At 47.3% G+C, this 18740-nt stretch overlaps 1 protein-coding gene across 1 annotated transcript; it reads left to right on the forward strand.

Moving 5' to 3' along the window:
• Positions 1 to 3928: 3928 nt before the first annotated feature.
• Positions 3929 to 17916, forward strand: CENPT (centromere protein T). Its single transcript, XM_056862360.1, has 13 exons — positions 3929 to 3997; positions 6710 to 6791; positions 7886 to 7979; positions 8320 to 8456; positions 8961 to 8994; positions 10128 to 10273; positions 10756 to 11358; positions 11466 to 11687; positions 14012 to 14281; positions 14757 to 14853; positions 16166 to 16327; positions 16616 to 16720; positions 17796 to 17916. The coding sequence occupies exons 1-13, from the start codon at positions 3929 to 3931 to the stop codon at positions 17914 to 17916; spliced, it is 2142 nt and encodes a 713-aa protein (XP_056718338.1).
• Positions 17917 to 18740: the final 824 nt, after the last annotated feature.

The raw sequence follows: 18740 nt of genomic DNA on the forward strand, positions 1-18740 counted from the left end.
CCCAACACGCGCACACACCCCGCCCGCTGCTGCGGCCGCTCCTCCTCCTCCCTCGGCGGGATCCGGGACTACAGATCCCACAAGGCCTCCCGAGGCTGGAGCGAGGCGGCGAGGGAGAGCCGCCGCTATCGCCGCCGCCGCTACCGCTGCGCCCCGCAGCGCCACAGGAAGCGGAACTACCCGCCCCACAAGGCACCGCGGCGCCGCGCACCGGAACTACGTTTCCCACAAGGGCTAGCGCGGCGAGTCGGCAAGGCCCCCCGCGCTCTTCGCTCCCGGGCGGGGATTACGAAAAGCGGGGGTGTTGAGAGCCGCGTCGGGTCACGCAGCCCGCCCGGGGCTCTTTCTGACCCGCGGCCCCTGCGCGCAGTCGACCTCCTCGTAGTCCTTGATTTCGCCTCTCAACACGTTTGAACTACGCGTCCCATCATGCAACGGGAAGCGCGGGAACTACGCTTCCCACAATGCAGTTTGTCTCGTATTCCACCGCCCCGCCCCGCTGTTGCTCCTGAACTGGAGGGTGCGTTCTCCAGTGATGGAGAGGTATTTCCTCCGCTGGTTACCGGGGCAACCCAGCAGCAGTAGCATCTCTCCCTCAGTTTCATATTTATTGTATTTTGTAGAAAAGAGTAAGAGTCCAGTAGCACCTTAAAGACTAAACAAAATTTCTGGCAGAGAGCCATAGCTCACTTCTTCAGATGTATTTTGTTGTAGTTATTGTATTTTGTCATATAGCTGTTACCTGTCTTGAGTTCTGATTTGCCAGGAGAGAGACGGGCTTAATATTTTAATTCAACAAACATAAACCTGTAACTCACATATAGCCCTCCTGAGCATGGCTTGGAGCAATCCAGAGCAGGCCTTTTTGGAAGTAAGTCCCATTTCATTTAATAGGCTTGTAGTGCCCAGATATAAGGGCTGGTATAAAACACTATCTGCTTGTAAGCAGCTATGGGCCTGCCCCATTCTAATGCATAAATGATGCTTACCTTCCTTTGTGAGTAACCCTGTGCCTTAAACTTTAACTCACCCAACTCTGTGTTTAGCTAAATAAAGAACTGTTTGCTTTTGAACTTAACCTCCTTGCTGTCTGTTCATTGGACTCCATAAGACAGCCAGGCACTTCAGACTTACTGCCAGGAAAGTGACTGAAGTCTCACACCCTTTTGGCAATCATTAAGAAGCTCTTCCTCTTTTTCTGGCTGATGGATTGAAATTTGCCAAAACAAAGGCTGCTGGAGCTCAAAGCAGTTGACCCATGGGATGTTTTCACAATGACATCCATTATCTTTGAAGAAGCTGTGATGCTCCTGACCTTAAAATGAAAAACGAATAGCTGTCTGTCTCCCTCTCCCCTCACTTGCAGTTTATGGGGCCAGCACTGCATTTCAAGGTGGCCTTAATAACTCTTGCCTTATACATCCCATGATCATTAAAAAGCAAAGACCAGATTTTTTTCAAAATTCTAGCATAGGCTTTGAAAGACAACAGCAATGCTAAATACTATTGCCACAGACACAGTATTAATAGAGAATATACTTACATTTGAAAAAAATGCCTGTAGTCGTCTTATGGTGATTTTATACCCTTCATGATGTTTCTGTTCTTGATCTAGTCATTACTTCCGTTTTTCTGTTTCAAAACATATTTATCTTGGTCTCTTCTCTGCCTTACTCCTGATGGTTTTGACGTTTTCAGATACTGAATGCCAAGGATTCTTGCCTGAATCACTCCTGCACTAGCTACAACTGTCACAGAATGCTACAGAGTCACCATTATTCTAACTCCTAATTCTGGAGCTACTGGCTTTCATCCTTCCATGGTTTGAGTTCTTCTAAGTTCTTCAATATTCAGTTGTCATTGATTGGGCTTGAGTTGGCCTTGGGCTTTGTGAATCAAACCCTCCATAAAGCAAATATGTGAATTTGGAGAGGGCCTGTGTGATCCATTGTCAGAGTCTAGCGTGAACACAAGAAGCTGCTTTCTGCTGAGTCAGACCATTCACCTATCAAGATAAATATGGCCTACTCTGACTTGCAACAGCTCTCCTCTGTCTTAACTGGTCTTTCATATCACCAGTAGTTACACTTACCTGGAAACGCTGGGAAATCAACCTGGGAACTTCTACGTGAAAACCAGATGCTCTATGACTGAGCCATGGCTCCTTCTCAGTGCTCCTTCACATGTTTCCTCAGAAATAAGCCCCAGTGAGTTAAAGGAGCTTTATTCCCTAATAGTATGTGTAATTAAGGGTGCAGTGTTAATCCCCCAAATCCCCAAAACATCAGTTGCTTGCAGGGAATATGCCAGCCCCCACTACTGAGCACCACTGAAGGGAAAGATGGTACCCATGGGTTAGGGTTGCCACCCTCCAGATGATGGCTGGAGATCTCCAGGGATTACAACTGATCTCCAGGAAACAGAGATCAGTTCACCTGGAGAAAATGACTGCTTTGGGATGTGGGCTGTATGGCATTATATCCACTGAGGTCCCTCCCCAAACCCTGCCTCCTCAGTCTCCACCCCTAAAATCTCCAGGCATTTCCCAACCCAGAGATGGCAACCTTACCGTGGGTGTAGGGAGGCAGTAAAGGAACTCTCAGGGCCACAGATAGGGTTGCCAGATTGGGAAATACCTGGAGATTTTGGTGGGGAAGTCTGGGGAAGTCAGGGTTTGTGGAGGGGAGGGATTTCAATGGATATAATGCCATACAGTTCACCCTCCAAAGCAGCCATTTTCTCCAGGTGAACAGTTCTCGGTCACCTGGAGGTTAGTTGTAATAGTGGGAGATCTCCAACTACCTCCTGGAGGTTAACAACCCTAGCTACTGATGAGTGGGTGGTAGAACTTGGTACAAGCTTGGGGAGAAGTCACAGGTTGGTAGGCACAGCCATAAAATGGTTGCCAAAGGAGGCAGAGCCAACCATAGAACCTGGACCTAGCTCTTTAAAAATTGTTACATGTAGTTTGGCTCTTGGAGGCGCTTGCTATAAGGCCAACAGTTAAAGTTATTGCCACTGCTGAAAATTATTTAAGTTAAAGATGCATTCATAACAAATTATACAACCCCCCCCCCCAGTCAAATTTACACTGTATCTAAATTGCAATTGTCTGCTTAACCCATACTGGACGCACTTGCCAAAAGCACAAGGATGCATCTCCCAATACGCTCTAACGTGACAGCTTAGCTTATCAGGTAAGACGCCTGAGAGTTCTCTGTGCTGATCCTCTTCCACCTCCAGGAATGACCTACCATGGCAAGATCAGGCTTCTTGAATGTGTAAAATGTGTAAAACGGGAACTTTAGGAGAGCACTTTTAAAGAAGGGATACCCTCATAGGGTTCCTTGTTTGCTTAAAGTTTTATCAATGGTTTTTAGAGCTGACTTTTAATTTTTGCAACCTGCCTTGGGCTTTCAAAGTTAAGACGGGCTAGAAATGAAATAAGTAAATCTTTTCCACTCTTACCATTAAAAAAAAAAATCTGCTTGACCTGTGTGGAAAATAATTACACAGTTTTATGAAGCATTTAATAGAATAGCCACGGCAAACGTAAGAAAACACAGTTAATCCCTCCCCTTTTGAGCATCTACAAAAGCAGGCCTTTGAATTATTATTAGCAGCAGCTACTTCGGGCAAGATTCCTGTATCCGTTTCCCTTTTAAGGCCCTGGGATCAGAGCGCACCGTTCCAAGGCTTCAAACCTTGGAATTTCCGGCAGTAGAAGGAGATCTCCCGAGGGGCCCCGCCAATAGAACTACCTTTCCCAGCAGCCATCGCGAGGCCGCCCGAAGGGAGAGTTATCGCGAGACTCTGGTTGAAGCTCTGAGCGGGAGAAGGAAAGCCGTTAACCGTTCGGCTCTCCCAGCTGCCTTCGTTTCCGTTATGGCCGCGTAACGGCAGCCGCCCCGGAGGACGCGGAAGAGTCATGGCCACTCCCAGGAGGTCCCGCCGGCTCATGGAGCAGCCTAAGAGGCGCTCCCTACGCCTGGCGAAGGTAGGAAGGGCTGTGCGCAACGAAGTAGCCGTTGGTTTATTGGCTACGCTTTTATCCCGCCTTTCCTCCAAGAACTTTAGGGCGGCCGTATGAGCCCCTCCGTCTAACCCTCACAACAACCCTGTGAGGTAGTTTCCATTGCACATTTACTCAGGAGCCGTTCTCACTGAGGCGTAGGGCTACAGAGGCTTGGGTTCAAATCCTCCTCATACAATAGGGTTGCCAGGTCCCTCTTCGCCACCAGCGGGATGTTTTTGGAGGGCGGAGCCTGAGGAGGGCGGGGTTTGGAGAGGGACTCCAATGCCATAGAATCCAATTGCCAAACCGGCCATTTTCTCCAGGCGAACTGATCTCTTATCGGCTGGAGATCAGTTGTAACCTTTCCTTTCCTTTTCCTTTCCTTTCATCCCTTAGAAGCTCCTTGATCAATTGATCTTGAGCAGCATATATCTAGTGTTGGAGGGATATAAGGACTGAAACAAATCTTGCCACTGACAATGTAGCCTTGGGGTCCCTATCACTTAGTAAAAAAGGCATTGTGTCAGTCACAGAGGCATTGGCTTTGTATGTTAAAAGGGGGGAAATATAGTGCAATCGACGTTCCTCGTAAAAGCGGCATTCCAAAAGGGCATGGGCTAATGAGTCAATAGAGCCAGAAGAGCAAGGGCGATCAGTTGTAACAGCAGGAGATCACCTGCTACTACCTGGAGGTTGGCAACCCTATCCTTATACAACCAGTGTAGCACATTGCTCCTTGGTGTCACTTTGTGCTGTAGGTTAGCGGGAGGTTTTGAACCAGGAGTGTAAAATGTTAAAGGTCTGAAGGATAAGGTTTCCTTTACTGGTTATTATTGGTGGAAATGTTTTTCAGGGTTTGGGGAAACTGGCAAAGAGTTTCCCTGTGCATTCCAGTATTGTCTGTGCCACTGGTAAATGTGTTTTCCAGTGCCAGATTTACTGTTCATTGTGGCACCAAAGCCCCGTGAATTTTCTGTACCCAAAATTGGTTACAGGGCTGGTAAGTAAAAACAGCCTTGTGGACCAGATACCTGTATTATGTGTGTGTGTGTGAAGTGCCGTCAAGTTGTAGCCGACTTATGGCGACCTCTTATGGGGTTTTCATGGCAAGAGACTAAGAGGTAGTTTGCCATTGCCTTCCTCTGCACAGCAACCCTGGTATTCCTTGGTGGTCTCCCATCCAAATACTAACCAGGGCTGACCCTGCTTAGCTTCTGAGATCTGATGAGATCAGGCTAGCCTGGGCCATCCTGTATTATAATCCCCTCTTTTTACGTTATACCTGTGTGTGGGGGGGAAACATAGTCTTGCACTTGAGTAAATACTGTACGTCATGATCTTTTTAATGTTTAAATGATGAAAGTGTATAGTTGAAATGGTTTTCTTCTTAAACAAAACTTGCATCCGCCTGTTCAGAACTAGCACAGGAAATACTGGTACTTCACATGAGATGTAATTTCACTTATGGAATATTGTCGAAGGCTTTCACAGTCAGAGTTCATCAGTTCTTGTAGGCTATCCGGGCTGTGTGACCATGGTCTTGACTTCAGGCACTTTTACACATGCCAAATAATGCACTTTCAGTACGTCAGGAAAGAAAATACCAAGACCACGGTCACACAGCCCGGATAGCTCACTTATGGAAGTTGCCATCATAAGAAGGTGGCTGTTGTGTTTGATCATTAGTCTTCAGGCCCTTGGTTGGGGCCCTCGATAAGGCCACAGAGCCCCACTTGCTGGATCATGAGCCCTTATAAAGCTGCCTTTTTAATGCTACGTTTTGGGGAGACCTGCTGCTGGGCCTCCTGTTTCTCCTTATGCACATGCTGAGAGAAGCAACAAGACCAGGTCACTGAGCAGTTGAGAGGATTCCTCTGTGGTTATGACTCTTGGCCTGTTCCTTAGTCTGGTGGGTCTCCCCACTTGTCCCTGAGTTCTTCTGGTCTGCTGCCTCCTATGGTGGCCTTGACAGGTCTTTGGTTTCCTGCCATGTGACTTCAGGCACTTTCAAACATGCCAAATAATGCACTTTCAGTACACTTTAACAATTGTTTGCAAGTGGATTTTGCCAGTTCACACAGTAAAATCCAGCATTATTCGGCATGTGTGAAAGTGCCCCATGTCATGTAATTACAGTTCAGTGGTTCCCATACTGCCAGCTAGGGACTATAGTTGGATCCTAGGTCTGGAAAGGTTGGAGTCCAGTGGGTTATTTATCTGTATATTAACTTCATTTGTACCCTGCTTTTCTCCCCAGTGGGGACCCAAGGTGGCTTATGTCCTTCTCCTCTTCTCCGTTTTATTATAGAGTTGTTATGCCCCTAGCATAAATCCCTGACCTGGATGGCCCAGGGTAGCCTGATCTCATCAGATCTTGGAAGCTAAACAGGGTCTGTCCTGGTTAGTACTTGGAAGGGGGACCGCCAAGAAAGGCCAGGGTTGCTATGCCAAGGCAGGCAATGGCAAACACCGTCTGTTTCCCTCTTCCATTGAAAACTCACCAGGATCACCATGAGTTGGCTGCGACTTAATGACACTTTCCACCACCACCAGGCTGGCTTCTTTTTATAGTTTTATTGCTATGTTGTTTCTGTGATGTGTGCTGCCTCAAGCATGTTTCTGGAGAGGTGGCACATGTGTTGTCTAAATAAATGACTTGGTTTCAGTGTCTGAAATGTTTTGTCTTCTCTATAGGGCAGTTTACATGGGTATAAAAAATTCCCTGATCTGGATGTGGCAACACCTCGAACTGTATTCCGGAAAGTCTTGCAGACCCGTAAGTAGAGAACAGGGCAGAGGAATATATCATTACTGGTAGAAGAGGGAAGGGTTGAAGTCTTGGACGGAATAAACTGTTTGTATCACATGCATAAGATCTCAACTTTGTACCTAACAGGGGGAGCTCGTAGGTGCCTGCGTGACCCCTGTGGTGGCATAAGTACCACTTGTGCTGACTAACCTGGCATTTACACCACCACAGGGAAGCTCATGCCGACTCTGGGGAGCAGTGCGCCAGTACAAGCCACGGGTGCCAGTGCAGCCTCACCAGTAGCATTTTCCCAGCGCAAGGGCTCCTGCCTGTGTCAAAGGGGACATTCCGGGGGTGGGGGCTGACTTTAGTCAGCTTCCTGAGCCCTCTTGGTCCGGGAACACCCCCTTTTGCAGGCTCCAAGTTTCACCTGCCAAAAGGCAGGCGTAGCCCCATGAAAGTCTATGGAGAGTTTCATGGGGCTTTTGTCAAAATAGGCAGCCCTGCTGTGCCGTCCCCAGGTGCTTCCTAACTCTCCCCTCCCCGGTTAGGATTGTGCTGTAAGTCTATGAACTCCAGAGCCAATATGAGAGGACTCCTCCTTCCCTGTCTGGGGCAAGGTTTCTTTTGTGTTGAACGGGATTCCTTTTCACCTTGTCAGTGGTACTTGTGCTTGGCAAGCTGGTGAGATTTGTAAAATGAGAGGATGCATATTTTGACCTTGGATTTCAAACCGTGGAGCTTTCTTTTAGATCTCCAGTGAATATTTGCGAACCTAACAATGCATTTTCTAGTAATAATATGTTTGTTTAATCTTTGAGACTATGTTTTGTCTCTGAATGTAGAAACACAATGTTGTCAGCTTTCTTTTTCATAATAATTGGAAGTTTAAATTTGTGCTCTTGAATACTTAAAAACAGAATATTGCAGCAAACCTATTGGTATGGAGGATATGATCTTGGTTTGATGACACTGTCAAATTTATTCCCTTCCACGGCAGTAACTTTCTCTGCTTGACATCTGCAGAAAGGCATGTTATCCCTGCTCGACTTATTGCTGGCATTTTAGCTTGCTTGGTGATATTTGTAGAACTATAAACTTGTCAAATGTCTTCTTAACAGAGCCAGTAGTTTCCCCTCTTGTTCCTGAAATGGCTGATTCCCCCAAACCAGTGGAGACTGTGTTCCAGTTTCCTTCAAGGAATGCTGCTGACAGGTAAGTTCCTTGTGAGGCTGAAATCCTAAGCATGTTCACTCGGAATAATTCCTCTTGCAATCAGTATAGCTTTCTTGTGAGTTAAAACACTGAGCGTTGTACTATAGAACGGTTTCTTGCCTTGCTTCTGAGTAGGCCTGTATTCTCAAATTGTCTTTAGCTCATAAGCATGTTATTTAACACCATCTCCACTGCAGGGCTGCCTCTTCCCAAGCAGCTCTTCTCTTTTTCCATTTCCATATATATCTCGGCCTTCAGCACCGTCAGAATAACACAGGCACATTTCTTGTAATATCACATTATGTTTCCAGGCATTAATGATCCCTCTTATTGTTTTCAGCAACCTAGAGATAAGTTTGACTGGCCCTATTCCTGAAGAGACGTTTCATCCTGTGCTCCACAAACATGGGAAAAAAAAGAAGGTCAGGCTCTCTGAGTTTGAGAGAGCCGTGGATAAGCAACTTCCATCTACCACAGGTGCGTGGGAGTTTTGTGATTCTGCCATTTGAGGAAGCTCCAAGAAGGATTTCTTCAACTGTACAATGGCTAAGAAAAATCTGGCATCCTCAGGGTGTTATGTATTGCACTGATATTATCTGTGAAGGCAACTGTTGAGTTGTAAGCGCTCAGGTTTGGGGGGAGAGGCGGGAAATCCAACATGTTGCCATAGCTGACTGCCAGAATTAATTGTTTATTCCACTAATAAATATAGGCTTGGATTAAGGTGGGTAATTTTAATCTGGGGAAAACGACATTTCTAGAACTTCCTAATATATATTCCTGAAAATAACTTAGCAAGGAGATTCAAAAGGATTCAAAATAACTTAGCAAGAAGATTCAAATATGAGGCATGGTAATGAATAGAATAGATTAGGGTTCTTCTTCCCTTACCAGCATAATGTATTTATGAATTCTTGCCGATAATGCTGATGTATTGTATCGATGTGGCCGACTAATCTGTGTTTCAATTTATTTTTAAAGCTAAGTCATTCTTGGACAACACATCTCTGACTAGGTGAGTTATGCCCAAGAAATCCATTTGCTCCCTGATCTCGATAAATGACTGATTATTCCTCTGTTGAGTGACCTAAATGGAAGTAATGACTCTACAGGCCACTCTTGTTTTCTTTGGCCCCTGTACATTGTGAACAGGTATGTAGGAGTAGTTGGTTATTAGCAGCCTTGGCAATATTGGGTGCAGTAGGTTCATGATAGATGAACATCCAGGCTGTTGATGTAGTGTTGCATCATCCCATATTGGACCTGTAAGCAAAAACTATTCAGTTTCCTTTCTCGTTCTTTCCCCTCTCTAAACTTTAAAGATTTTTTCCCATCGCCTGTGAACTAGCTAAGGCAAGGAGAATCTTCCTCCTTCAACAACATTTTATATGTACTCATGTATTTAAGCATTTGTTTCTCTGCCCTGGGGACCCATAACAGTTACATACTCCCCCTCCCCAACAATAGAAACATAGAGCTGGAAGGGTCATCTATTCCAGGGTCATCTAGTCCCAACCCCCTGCGCAACTCAGGAAATTCACAACTATCTCCCCCCTCCTCCACTCCTCCAGTGACCCTTGCTCTATGCCCAGAAGATGGCAAAAAACCTCCAGGATCCCTGGCCAATCTGGCCGCGAGGAAAATTCCTTTCTGACCCCAAAGTGACGATTGGCATTACCCTGGGCATATAAGAAAGGGCCACAAGGGCCAGACACTGACTCATCCCTTCCTGCCCTCCCTCTCATGATCTGCCTAAGTTCACAGAATCAGCCTTGCTGTCGGATGGCCATCTCTGCTTAAAAACCTCCAAAGAAGGATGCAGCATCTCTTGGATAAAAATACACCTTTACATTGGGCTAGATAACACTGTGGCCGAGCAAAGTTCTTGTACCAGCTGCTCTCTAGGTTTCTTGGAAACACAAGTTTGATTTGAGCAGGGCAGAGATGGTTGAAATTCGTGGTGCATGAAGTATTGGTTCTTGGAGCAGGTTCAGTAGGAGGGCACATGGACTAGCAGCAGGGGGCTGCAAGCACTGGCTGGTGATGCTGAGCGCAGGGCCTTTAATATTCTCTTTACTAATGGAGAAATGGATCCAGTGCAAGAAGAGCAGTTGGTCTGATCCACACGGCCTGTTCTTCTATTCCCAGATCTCTTCAGGTCACTCTTGGAACCCCAGTAACACCAACACCTGATGGAAAAAGAGGTTTAATCCGTAGGCCTAAGAGTTACAAAGGCATTAACGTGATGACTTTTGAAGGAGGCATGGAACAAAACTTACTGCAAATAAAAGGCTGTGAGTCTGAATTTGTCCTGGCTAGGGTATCTCGGTCTGTTTCAGTAGCATTCTTGGGGAAAGGGAGGGCAGAGTTAGTGTATTTGTCCATTTCTGAAGGGCAGAACAAGGTTCTGAAGGTCTAACACAGTGGCTTGGGAGCCACGTGTGACTCTGACATTCCTCCTGTGGCTTTTCTGAGCACGGTTCCCCAATGTGGCCCCTGCCCCATTTGTTTCAGGAAAGTGGGTGGGGCCTGTGATTGGCAGGTTGTTCCCACCTTGAAACAGCCACCAGAATAACAGGTACACTGCGAGCCTTCATGAGGTGCAGGTGTCCTGCCGGGGATGGAATGTGGCTCTTTTGGTTGTTGGGTAATTGTGAAGGTGGCTCTCTTCAGGCCATGGGCTGAGTACCACTAGTCTAACTGGTGCGTGGAAAGATGCTGGTAGGAGGGTTTCTCCACTTGAAAGATTATCTCCTTTTGACATTTTCACCAACAGCCGAAAACCACTACGTGGACTTGCAAGCTTCAGATCTGCCAAACACTACAGCCAGCACAGAACTCTTTGCCCAGTCTCAGCTCAGTGGCCAGAGCAGGGCCAGGGTTCCTGTTCTGCCATCTCAGCCTGCCTCTGCCAGGAAATCTTTATCCCAAGGGGCTGTGCTGTCTTCTGCTGCAGACCTAAAGACACCTCAGTGGCATACAGAGTCTGAGACAGACGCTGGCATGGCATGGCAGGACCAAAAAGACATTTTGATGCCAGGGACTGAATATGTGGATGGCACAGGTGTGCCCGCGGGAGAAGTTGGAAGTCCAAAGGAAGAGCAGCAAGAGAGTGAGCTGGCCATTGAGGGAGGAATGGTAGGTGGTAACCCGAAGAAGACATTAACACCAGGCACTGAGCATGCTGGTGGGATGGACGCTGTACCCCAGCAAAGGACGCTGTCTCTGGGGAGAAAGCGGCAAGAGAGCCTGCGAGGAAGCCATCTCGTGGAGCCGCAAGAGAGCCTACCTGGAGACCATCTCATGGAGCATCAAGAGAGCCTGCATGGAGACCATCTCACAGAAGTGCATTCAAGTCCGGAGGAGTATCTGTTGAGTGGTATGTAATATCCGGCAGAACTAGAGAAGTAAGGGGGCATTTCTGCCCAGATTTTCTGAAATACATTGCCTGGATGCTTGTAACTCCTGTCTAACTTAACTGTTTAGATATTTCCACACCAAAGTCCTCCACGCCAGTTGGTGCCAAACTCCCAGTTGCCCCCGCTGGAGGCCTGCGCGCCTGTCTGCAGGACAAGCCTACCAAGCGCACAGTGAAATCCATAGTGGAGCACATAATCGAGGAGCTGGACAGAAGCATCACTCCGTGTGTTGTGGATCAGGACGCACCAGGAGCTGACCTGGAAGAGGAGCCTTCCCCCAGCAAAGAGGGTAAGAGCACACACAGTCCTCCTGGGAATGGGGCATGTTGTCGGCTTTACATTAACCAGTGAGCTGAGGTCCTTGCAAGGTCGCGTGAAGCCTCGTTCCTATTATTCCCGCCCATACCCCCATCAGTGTCAATTTGGAGCCTTGCGCCTGATACTGAAAATGAAAGGAAGCTTTCTTCCTCCACTGCTTTGGCCAGCGTGGTGTAGTGGATAAGAGCGGTGGTTTGGAGCGGTGGAGTATGATCTGGAGAACTGGGTTTGATTCCCCACTCCTCCACATGAGCGGCGGAGGCTAATCTGATGAACTAGATTTGTTTCCCCACTCCTCCACATGAAGCCAGCTGGGCCACACTCTCTCCACCCCACCTACCTCACAGGGTGTCTGTTGTGGGGAAGGGAAGGTGATTGTAAGCTTGTTTGATTCTTCGTTAAGTGGTAGAGAAAGTCGGCATATAAAAACCAACTTTTCTTCTCTGGATTGTCTTCAACCAAATCTTTCCCATATCACTTCGATTTATCCCCCTAAATACATTGCTCAGAGACAGGAGTTGAATCAGAACCTAGTCATGCCTGATGAACAGAGGCTTTGGAGTTCCAGTGCTTAAGCCTCCTTCTGCCGCAGTGTAACAGATGACGAGAGAATCCTGAGTGGATCAGACCAAAGATCCAGGCAGTCCAGTGCTGTTCTCAACAGTGCCTAGCCAGAGGTCCCCACAAGCAGGGCATGACGGCAGGGGCTCCCCCTCTGTCACCCTCCTCAGCGGTTGGCATTCAGTGTAATGCTGCTTTGGAGCATGGAGGTTCCTAACTAATGGTTTTCCAACTGTAAGCCGGGGTGGTGCCAGGGCCAGCCGTATGGGAGAAGGCAGCAGGCGTCAGGCGTCGCTCAGGTCCTCCACCATTTTGCTGGTCTATCCCTGATCTAAGCGAAGGGTCACCCAGCACCACAACCTGTGGCTGTGAATTCCATGGTCTCCTATGACTCTGGGTTTCCTCACCCTAGATGAAGAAGAGTGGGTTTTTATATGCTGACTTTCTCTACCACTTAAGGAAGAATCAAACCAGCCTACAATCACCTTCCCTTCCCCCTCCCCACAACAGGCACCCAGTGAGGTAGGTGGGGCTGAGAGAGCTCTAAGAGAGCTGTGACTAGCCCAAGGTCACCCAGCTGGCTTCATGTGGAGGAGTGGGGAAACCAACCCGGTTCACCAGATTAGCTTCCGCTGCTCATGTGGAGGAGTGGGGAATCTGACCCGGTTCTTCAGATTAGAGTCCACTGCTCCAAACCACTGCTCTTAACCACTACACCAAGCTGCCTCTACTTAAAAGGCTGTGTACATTTCCAGCATTTGTAAGGCTGCTTCATAATTAGTAGAGTATATGAATCTCAAGAGAGCTAGCGTGGTATAGTGGTTAAAGTGTTGGACTAGAATCTTGGAAACCCAGGTTCGAGTCCCCACTCTGCCATGGGAACTTGCTTGGTGACCTTGGGCCAGTCACACACTCTCAGCCTCACCTCTGGCAAGTATTTGGATGGGAGACTTCCAAGGGATACCAGGGTCGTGACATGGAGGCAGGCAATGGCAAGCCACCTGTGAATGTCTCTTGCCTTGAAAACCCTACCAGGCTGCCATAAGTCAGCTGTGACTTGATGGTGAAAAAAAAGAATCTCATACGTTACCTTAAACTGGGTTTCTAGACTGCAGAGGTTAAGATGTGTGGGCAGTGTAATCTCAATAGTCTTAAGTGGAAGTGAGAAAGAAGGGGCTTTGGAGCACCAGTGTCGTGGTTAGGAGCTGTGGTTTGGAGCGGTGGGGGTCTGATCTGGAGACCAGGGTTCGATTCCCCACTCCTCCACATGAGCTGCGGAGGCTAATCTGGTGACCTGGATTTGTTTTCCCACTCCTACACACGAAGCCAGCCGGGTGACCTTGGGCTAGTCACAGCTCTCTTGGAGCTCTCTCAGCCCCACCTACCTCACAGGGTGTCTGTTGTGGGGAGGGGGAGGTGATTGTAAGCCGGTTTGAGTCTCCCTTAAGTGGTAGAGAAAGTCGGCATATAAAAACCAACTCTTCTTCTTCTTATACATAGCCCTAAGGGTTTGTTTTCATGTTTGATCATGAACATGGTATGCAAAGGTGAATTTGCTTTCATGCACATGCTCTCGTCAGCTCTAGCACCTTGCCAAGCCTATAGCAATGGAATTCTGAAAAAAGTGGAATGCAGCAGCTTACACCTGGGTTGGAGTGAGGTCTCTCTGTGTGTGTGTGTGTGGGGGGGGTTCGTTAATTAAGGGGTGTTCTTTATTTGCCATCTGCCATGCAGCTACTCGGATCTCTCAAAAGACCAAAGCCAGGACTCCAAGGAGGAGTGTCAGCAGGCAGGAGGCTGAGCAGTTAGAGAGGGAAGCTGTAGACAAAGGGATTCAGCAATCTGGGGGTGGAAGCAAGCCGAGAGAAGTGTCGCACTTGGAAAGCGAAGCAGACTTGGTGTCTGACATTGAAATGGAACCCGAAGGCAAGGATATGTCAGAGGCTGAAATGGACCCTGAAGTTGAGGATATGTCAGAGGCTGAAATGGACTCCGAGGATAATGGTGAGTAGAGTCATGTTGGCGGAAGCAGTGGGGTGGGGAGGGTGGTTGGGGTTTGCAGACTTTGATGCTAGCATAGACTGTTGGGCTTTGGAGCTGGCACTTAATGCAGCCCGTTCTTACAAGTCCTTCTCCAGAAAAAGGGGAACGTTGTAGTCCTCTTGAGGGTACTCCAAAGGGATTTGCGAGAAAACTCCGTCCTCCCCAGTACCATCCATGTTCTCAAATTAATTCTCATATCCTCTGTGTGCTAAACTGCCTGGTTGGGCTTACAGCTTGGCTTCATTTCAGTCCTGTGAAACCTAGCACTCTTCGAATCACTCAAAATCCCAGTCCTTCAGGCGGTTACTGTGAAATGTTGGGTCAGCTATGAAAAAGGAGGCGGCACGGTACTGAACATTTGCCTCATCTCCTGCCAACCCACTTGCAGGCTCTTTCTGTGCTGACTCACAAATTGCTGTTTCCACTCCCCCGCCAGAGCCACCTGTGAAGACACCTGTGTTTGTGCGCGCAAAAGCCTTCCAGTGTTCCCCGTTGCTGTCCAGCCCCCACACTCTGAAACTCACTGCCTCCAAGTAAGTACAGAGCTGCAATTGGGGAGAACTTAGCCTTGGTTCAGAACCCAGCTGCTCAAACTGGGAGGTTTTGGCTGCGGCCTGAGACACTCTGCCCCGCAACACAGCAAGGGCCTTTCTGGCCAGCCCTCATAGGGAGCATAGAACAAGGCTGCACTTACCTGTAACGGTTGTTCATCGAGTATCTTCTATGCAGGCAAGCCTGGGACTGCGCAGGCTGTCCTGCAAAGTCCCATGCATGCCTGCACTGAAGACACAAAGATGAACGATCTCTTTCTTGGCTGTGGCTGCAGAGTGCAATGTCCAAGCACTGAGTTACCACTGCTTTAATTCTACCTAGAAGCCGTGCCCTCTCACCTAGAAATCCTGCTTCCAGTCCCAGGAATGACAGTGACAGGTTGTTCAGTGATAAAGGAGAGGTACTCTGTACATGCCCAGTTTTGCCTCAGGCTTCTCTTCAGCTCCTCTGATTTGGTGCCTCTAATGTTAGAACAGCGCCGAGTCTGCAGCTGCTACTGCTAAAATGGACCACTAAAGCTGCCGCTTATCAGTTTTAACAGATAATGTTTGGCTAAACCATAAAACTTCACATAAACTCTTCTGCCAGTTCTTTTCTGAGCTGCTTTACAGGTTACCTGAGTTGCTGGTGTAACAGAAAACCCAAGAAGCCCAGAGCGGCTGCCTAGCATTTTTTTCCTGGTGTCTCTGGCTGAGCCAGCAAGCCGTATGTGTCTAACTGTTGAGGCATTTTGCTGTAGTAAAGCATGATAGCAAAGAGCTTGACCAGTTTAATAAAAGAGAAGACGACTGAAGACTTCAAAAAAAAATGGGAATGCTATTTCGAATATGTTAAACAGAAAAGATAGATTGTTAGAGATAAAGCTTAGTTTATAAAACTTACTATATAGGATAGAAGGAATTTTTTTTTTTAATGTAGACTATAAGAATAATGTATAGGATATTTGAAATGAAGAGACAGATTCCCTGAAGGAGTAAAAACTGTGTGAATGTGTGTATATGTAATTTGTGGGGGGTTTTTCTGAAAATGTTAATATCTTTAAAAAACAACGAGAGCCGCTTTACAAACTACATTTTTTCTTTTATCAGTTCACCTGTCAGGAAGCCAGTTGCATTATCACTGGCGTGATGGGGCAAATCATTATTTGGGCATAGCTAAAGTAATACGAAGCTTCTTTGAAAGTGAAAATCATTCTTCAACGAGAAGATTATTCCCTGCACTTTGTGAAATGCATCCGCCGTTTGTTTGCCGTAGAGCCTGTTGCTTTAGATAGGCTGGTTGTTTCTCTCAAAGGTCTGCTTCTGAACAGCCGCCAAAGAAACGGGCTCCAAAATCCAAGAAGGCATGCAGAGAAAAACGTCAGCCGGGAATCTCCAGCGGTTGGTTGAAAAAGATGTTCAGCCACTATGCAAGGATGCCAGTGGCCAAAGATGCTTTTCAGGCTGTGGAGAGGTGGTGAGTAATTGCTGATAGTGTTTTCATAAATTAGTGGGGGGGTGGGGTCTGGTGAACATTTGTGGGGAGCGAGAGACCCAGGGCTCTCTGATGCATCATCAAGAACATTGTGACATCAATTTTCAGCATCCTCACTTTTCATTCCTCGCCTTTTTTTCTTGGGCACTGGGTTCCGCAGGTGTCTGGATCTGTGGCTTTCTTTTGGGGGTGCAGGGGACAGCCCGGTTTGTTTCAGGGCAAGGTGTTGGCTCCAGCCCGCCCAACTCACTCCATGCCTCAATTTTCTAGTGTCAGCCTGTACTTCAAGCATCTGAGTGATGACCTGGAAGCCTACACAAACCATGCTAGAAGGAAAACAATAGAGTCTGCCGACCTGGAGCTGCTCATGAGAAGGTAAGGGACGGCTGGGCATCCTTTCAAGGGGCACTGCACCAGAGAGCAGGGCTGTTCTGGTTCTGGGTCATGTATTTCTGAAAACAGGTCTCCCCAGAACCAGGTTGATGGGCTCTGGGAAGGAAAGCCTGGGTGTTTGAACTCTGCCCACAATACAGCATCACGGGGTCTCCTGGAAGCCAGTTTCCGGCCTGCTTTTTATTGCTTGGCTGGCAGCCTCTAGCTCTGCTCCTTCAGCTCTTTCACTTGCACGCTCCAGACTGCTTGCATCTGATTTGTTCTGTTAGAGAAACCTTTTGAGACAGCATTTTTGAAGGGCTTGACCCCAGCGACTGGTGCCAAAAGTAGCTGCTTTTCATAGAATCAGAGTTGGAAGGGTCCACCAGGGTTATCTAGTCCAACCCCAAATTTCAGGATGTATACACTACAGTGTGTGTGTATAGTGCTTTCAAGTCACAGCCAACTATGGCAGACCCTTATGGGCTTTCAAGGCAAGATACTAACAGGTGGTTTGCCATTGTCTTCATCTGCGTAGCAGCCCTGGTATTCCTTGGCGGCCTCCCCATCCAAGTACTGACCAGAGCAGACCCTGCTTAGCTGATGAGATAGGGCTTGCCTGCACCATCCAGGTCAAGGGAATACGTTACAATAGGGAACCTTTGGTATGAACTTTGAAAGGCAGGAGATGCCATTTCCTTTCTTGGAGTGAGGGCTAATGAGTATTAACAACAATTGGTTGGCCACTGTGTGAAACAGGATGCTGGACTAGATGGACTGATCCAGCAGGGCTCTTCTGATCTTATGCGTCTGTTACTTTTGGGCTAACGTGATATTTCATTATAAATACAGCTTGGCATACTAGGAAATCTAGCTGGCTTCTCAACAGTCCAAGCCTTAATTGTTGATGGCAGTGACTGGGATGTACATATTTGGTAGTAAATTCCTTGTCTATCTCATAGTGAATGCTCTTTGTAAACGGGATCTGCTTTGGTGTGATAGATATAATGATTTTAAACCAATATGAAATGAACTCAGTAATATACTTTCCCCCCGCTGTCTTCCCTCTTCTATCCAGGCAAGGGCTGATAACTGACAAGATGCCTTTAAATGTCCTGATAGAGCATCACTTGCCTCTGGAGTATCGGAAATTGCTCATTCCTGTTGCTTCCAGTGGAAATAAAGTCACCCCACGATGAGATTTTGGCGGAGTGCTCGATGCTGGAGGCAGATAAGACCCCAGTTAGCGAATGAAATACAGGCCGGAACCAGAATGGAGATGGGAACTGATGCGGGCAGAGCCCTACCAGCTAACGTGGCTGTACTGAGAGTGGACGTGAAAAAACCTCAACGTTGTGAATAATTTCTGTGATGCCCTTCCCCTCAATTTCCTGTGGTATATACGTCACTTTGTTTACCTGTACTGTGGTTATAAATAAAATAATGTTTTGGAGAGAGCACAAGCTCAGTTTGTTGTTTGAAGTGTGCTTTAACGTAGTCCGCAGTGTTCTGTCTGCCTACTGGTGGGAAGGAGCAGAGGTTCAAGAGGCTGGCTTCCTGGTATGTAACCGTGCAACACCAAAGACTAAACTAACACAGAAGAGGCTTTAGCTGTTTAGGAAACTGAGTTAATGGACTGGAACAACACTTCATATTTCATTATCGCAGATTAACTCTTGGACATAGCCAACATTTTCACAGAGATATGAGAAAGTACCACAGATGACCATCACTAGGGTTTAACAGTTTAATTCCACCATCTTCTGCCTGCAAGTAATACTGCTGATTCTTGTGCTACAAGCCCTGAACCCCCCCTCCCCCCCAAAAAATCTGTTCAGACAAGTTTCGAACACATAACTAACTGCTCTGGTTTTACCAGACCAAGACTTAAGTTTAGTGCAAATACTGTGTTTGCTGCCAGAAAGAAACAACAGTTTTATTTACATTTGTGGAAATCCCAACAGGGACAGCAAAGGAAAGAATGTTCTAAATCTATCTGCCAGGAAAGTTTCAGCATCCAATT

This window comes from Euleptes europaea, chromosome 17, assembly GCF_029931775.1.
Source record: "Euleptes europaea isolate rEulEur1 chromosome 17, rEulEur1.hap1, whole genome shotgun sequence".
In the NCBI taxonomy this organism is placed as follows: Eukaryota; Metazoa; Chordata; class Lepidosauria; order Squamata; family Sphaerodactylidae; genus Euleptes; species Euleptes europaea.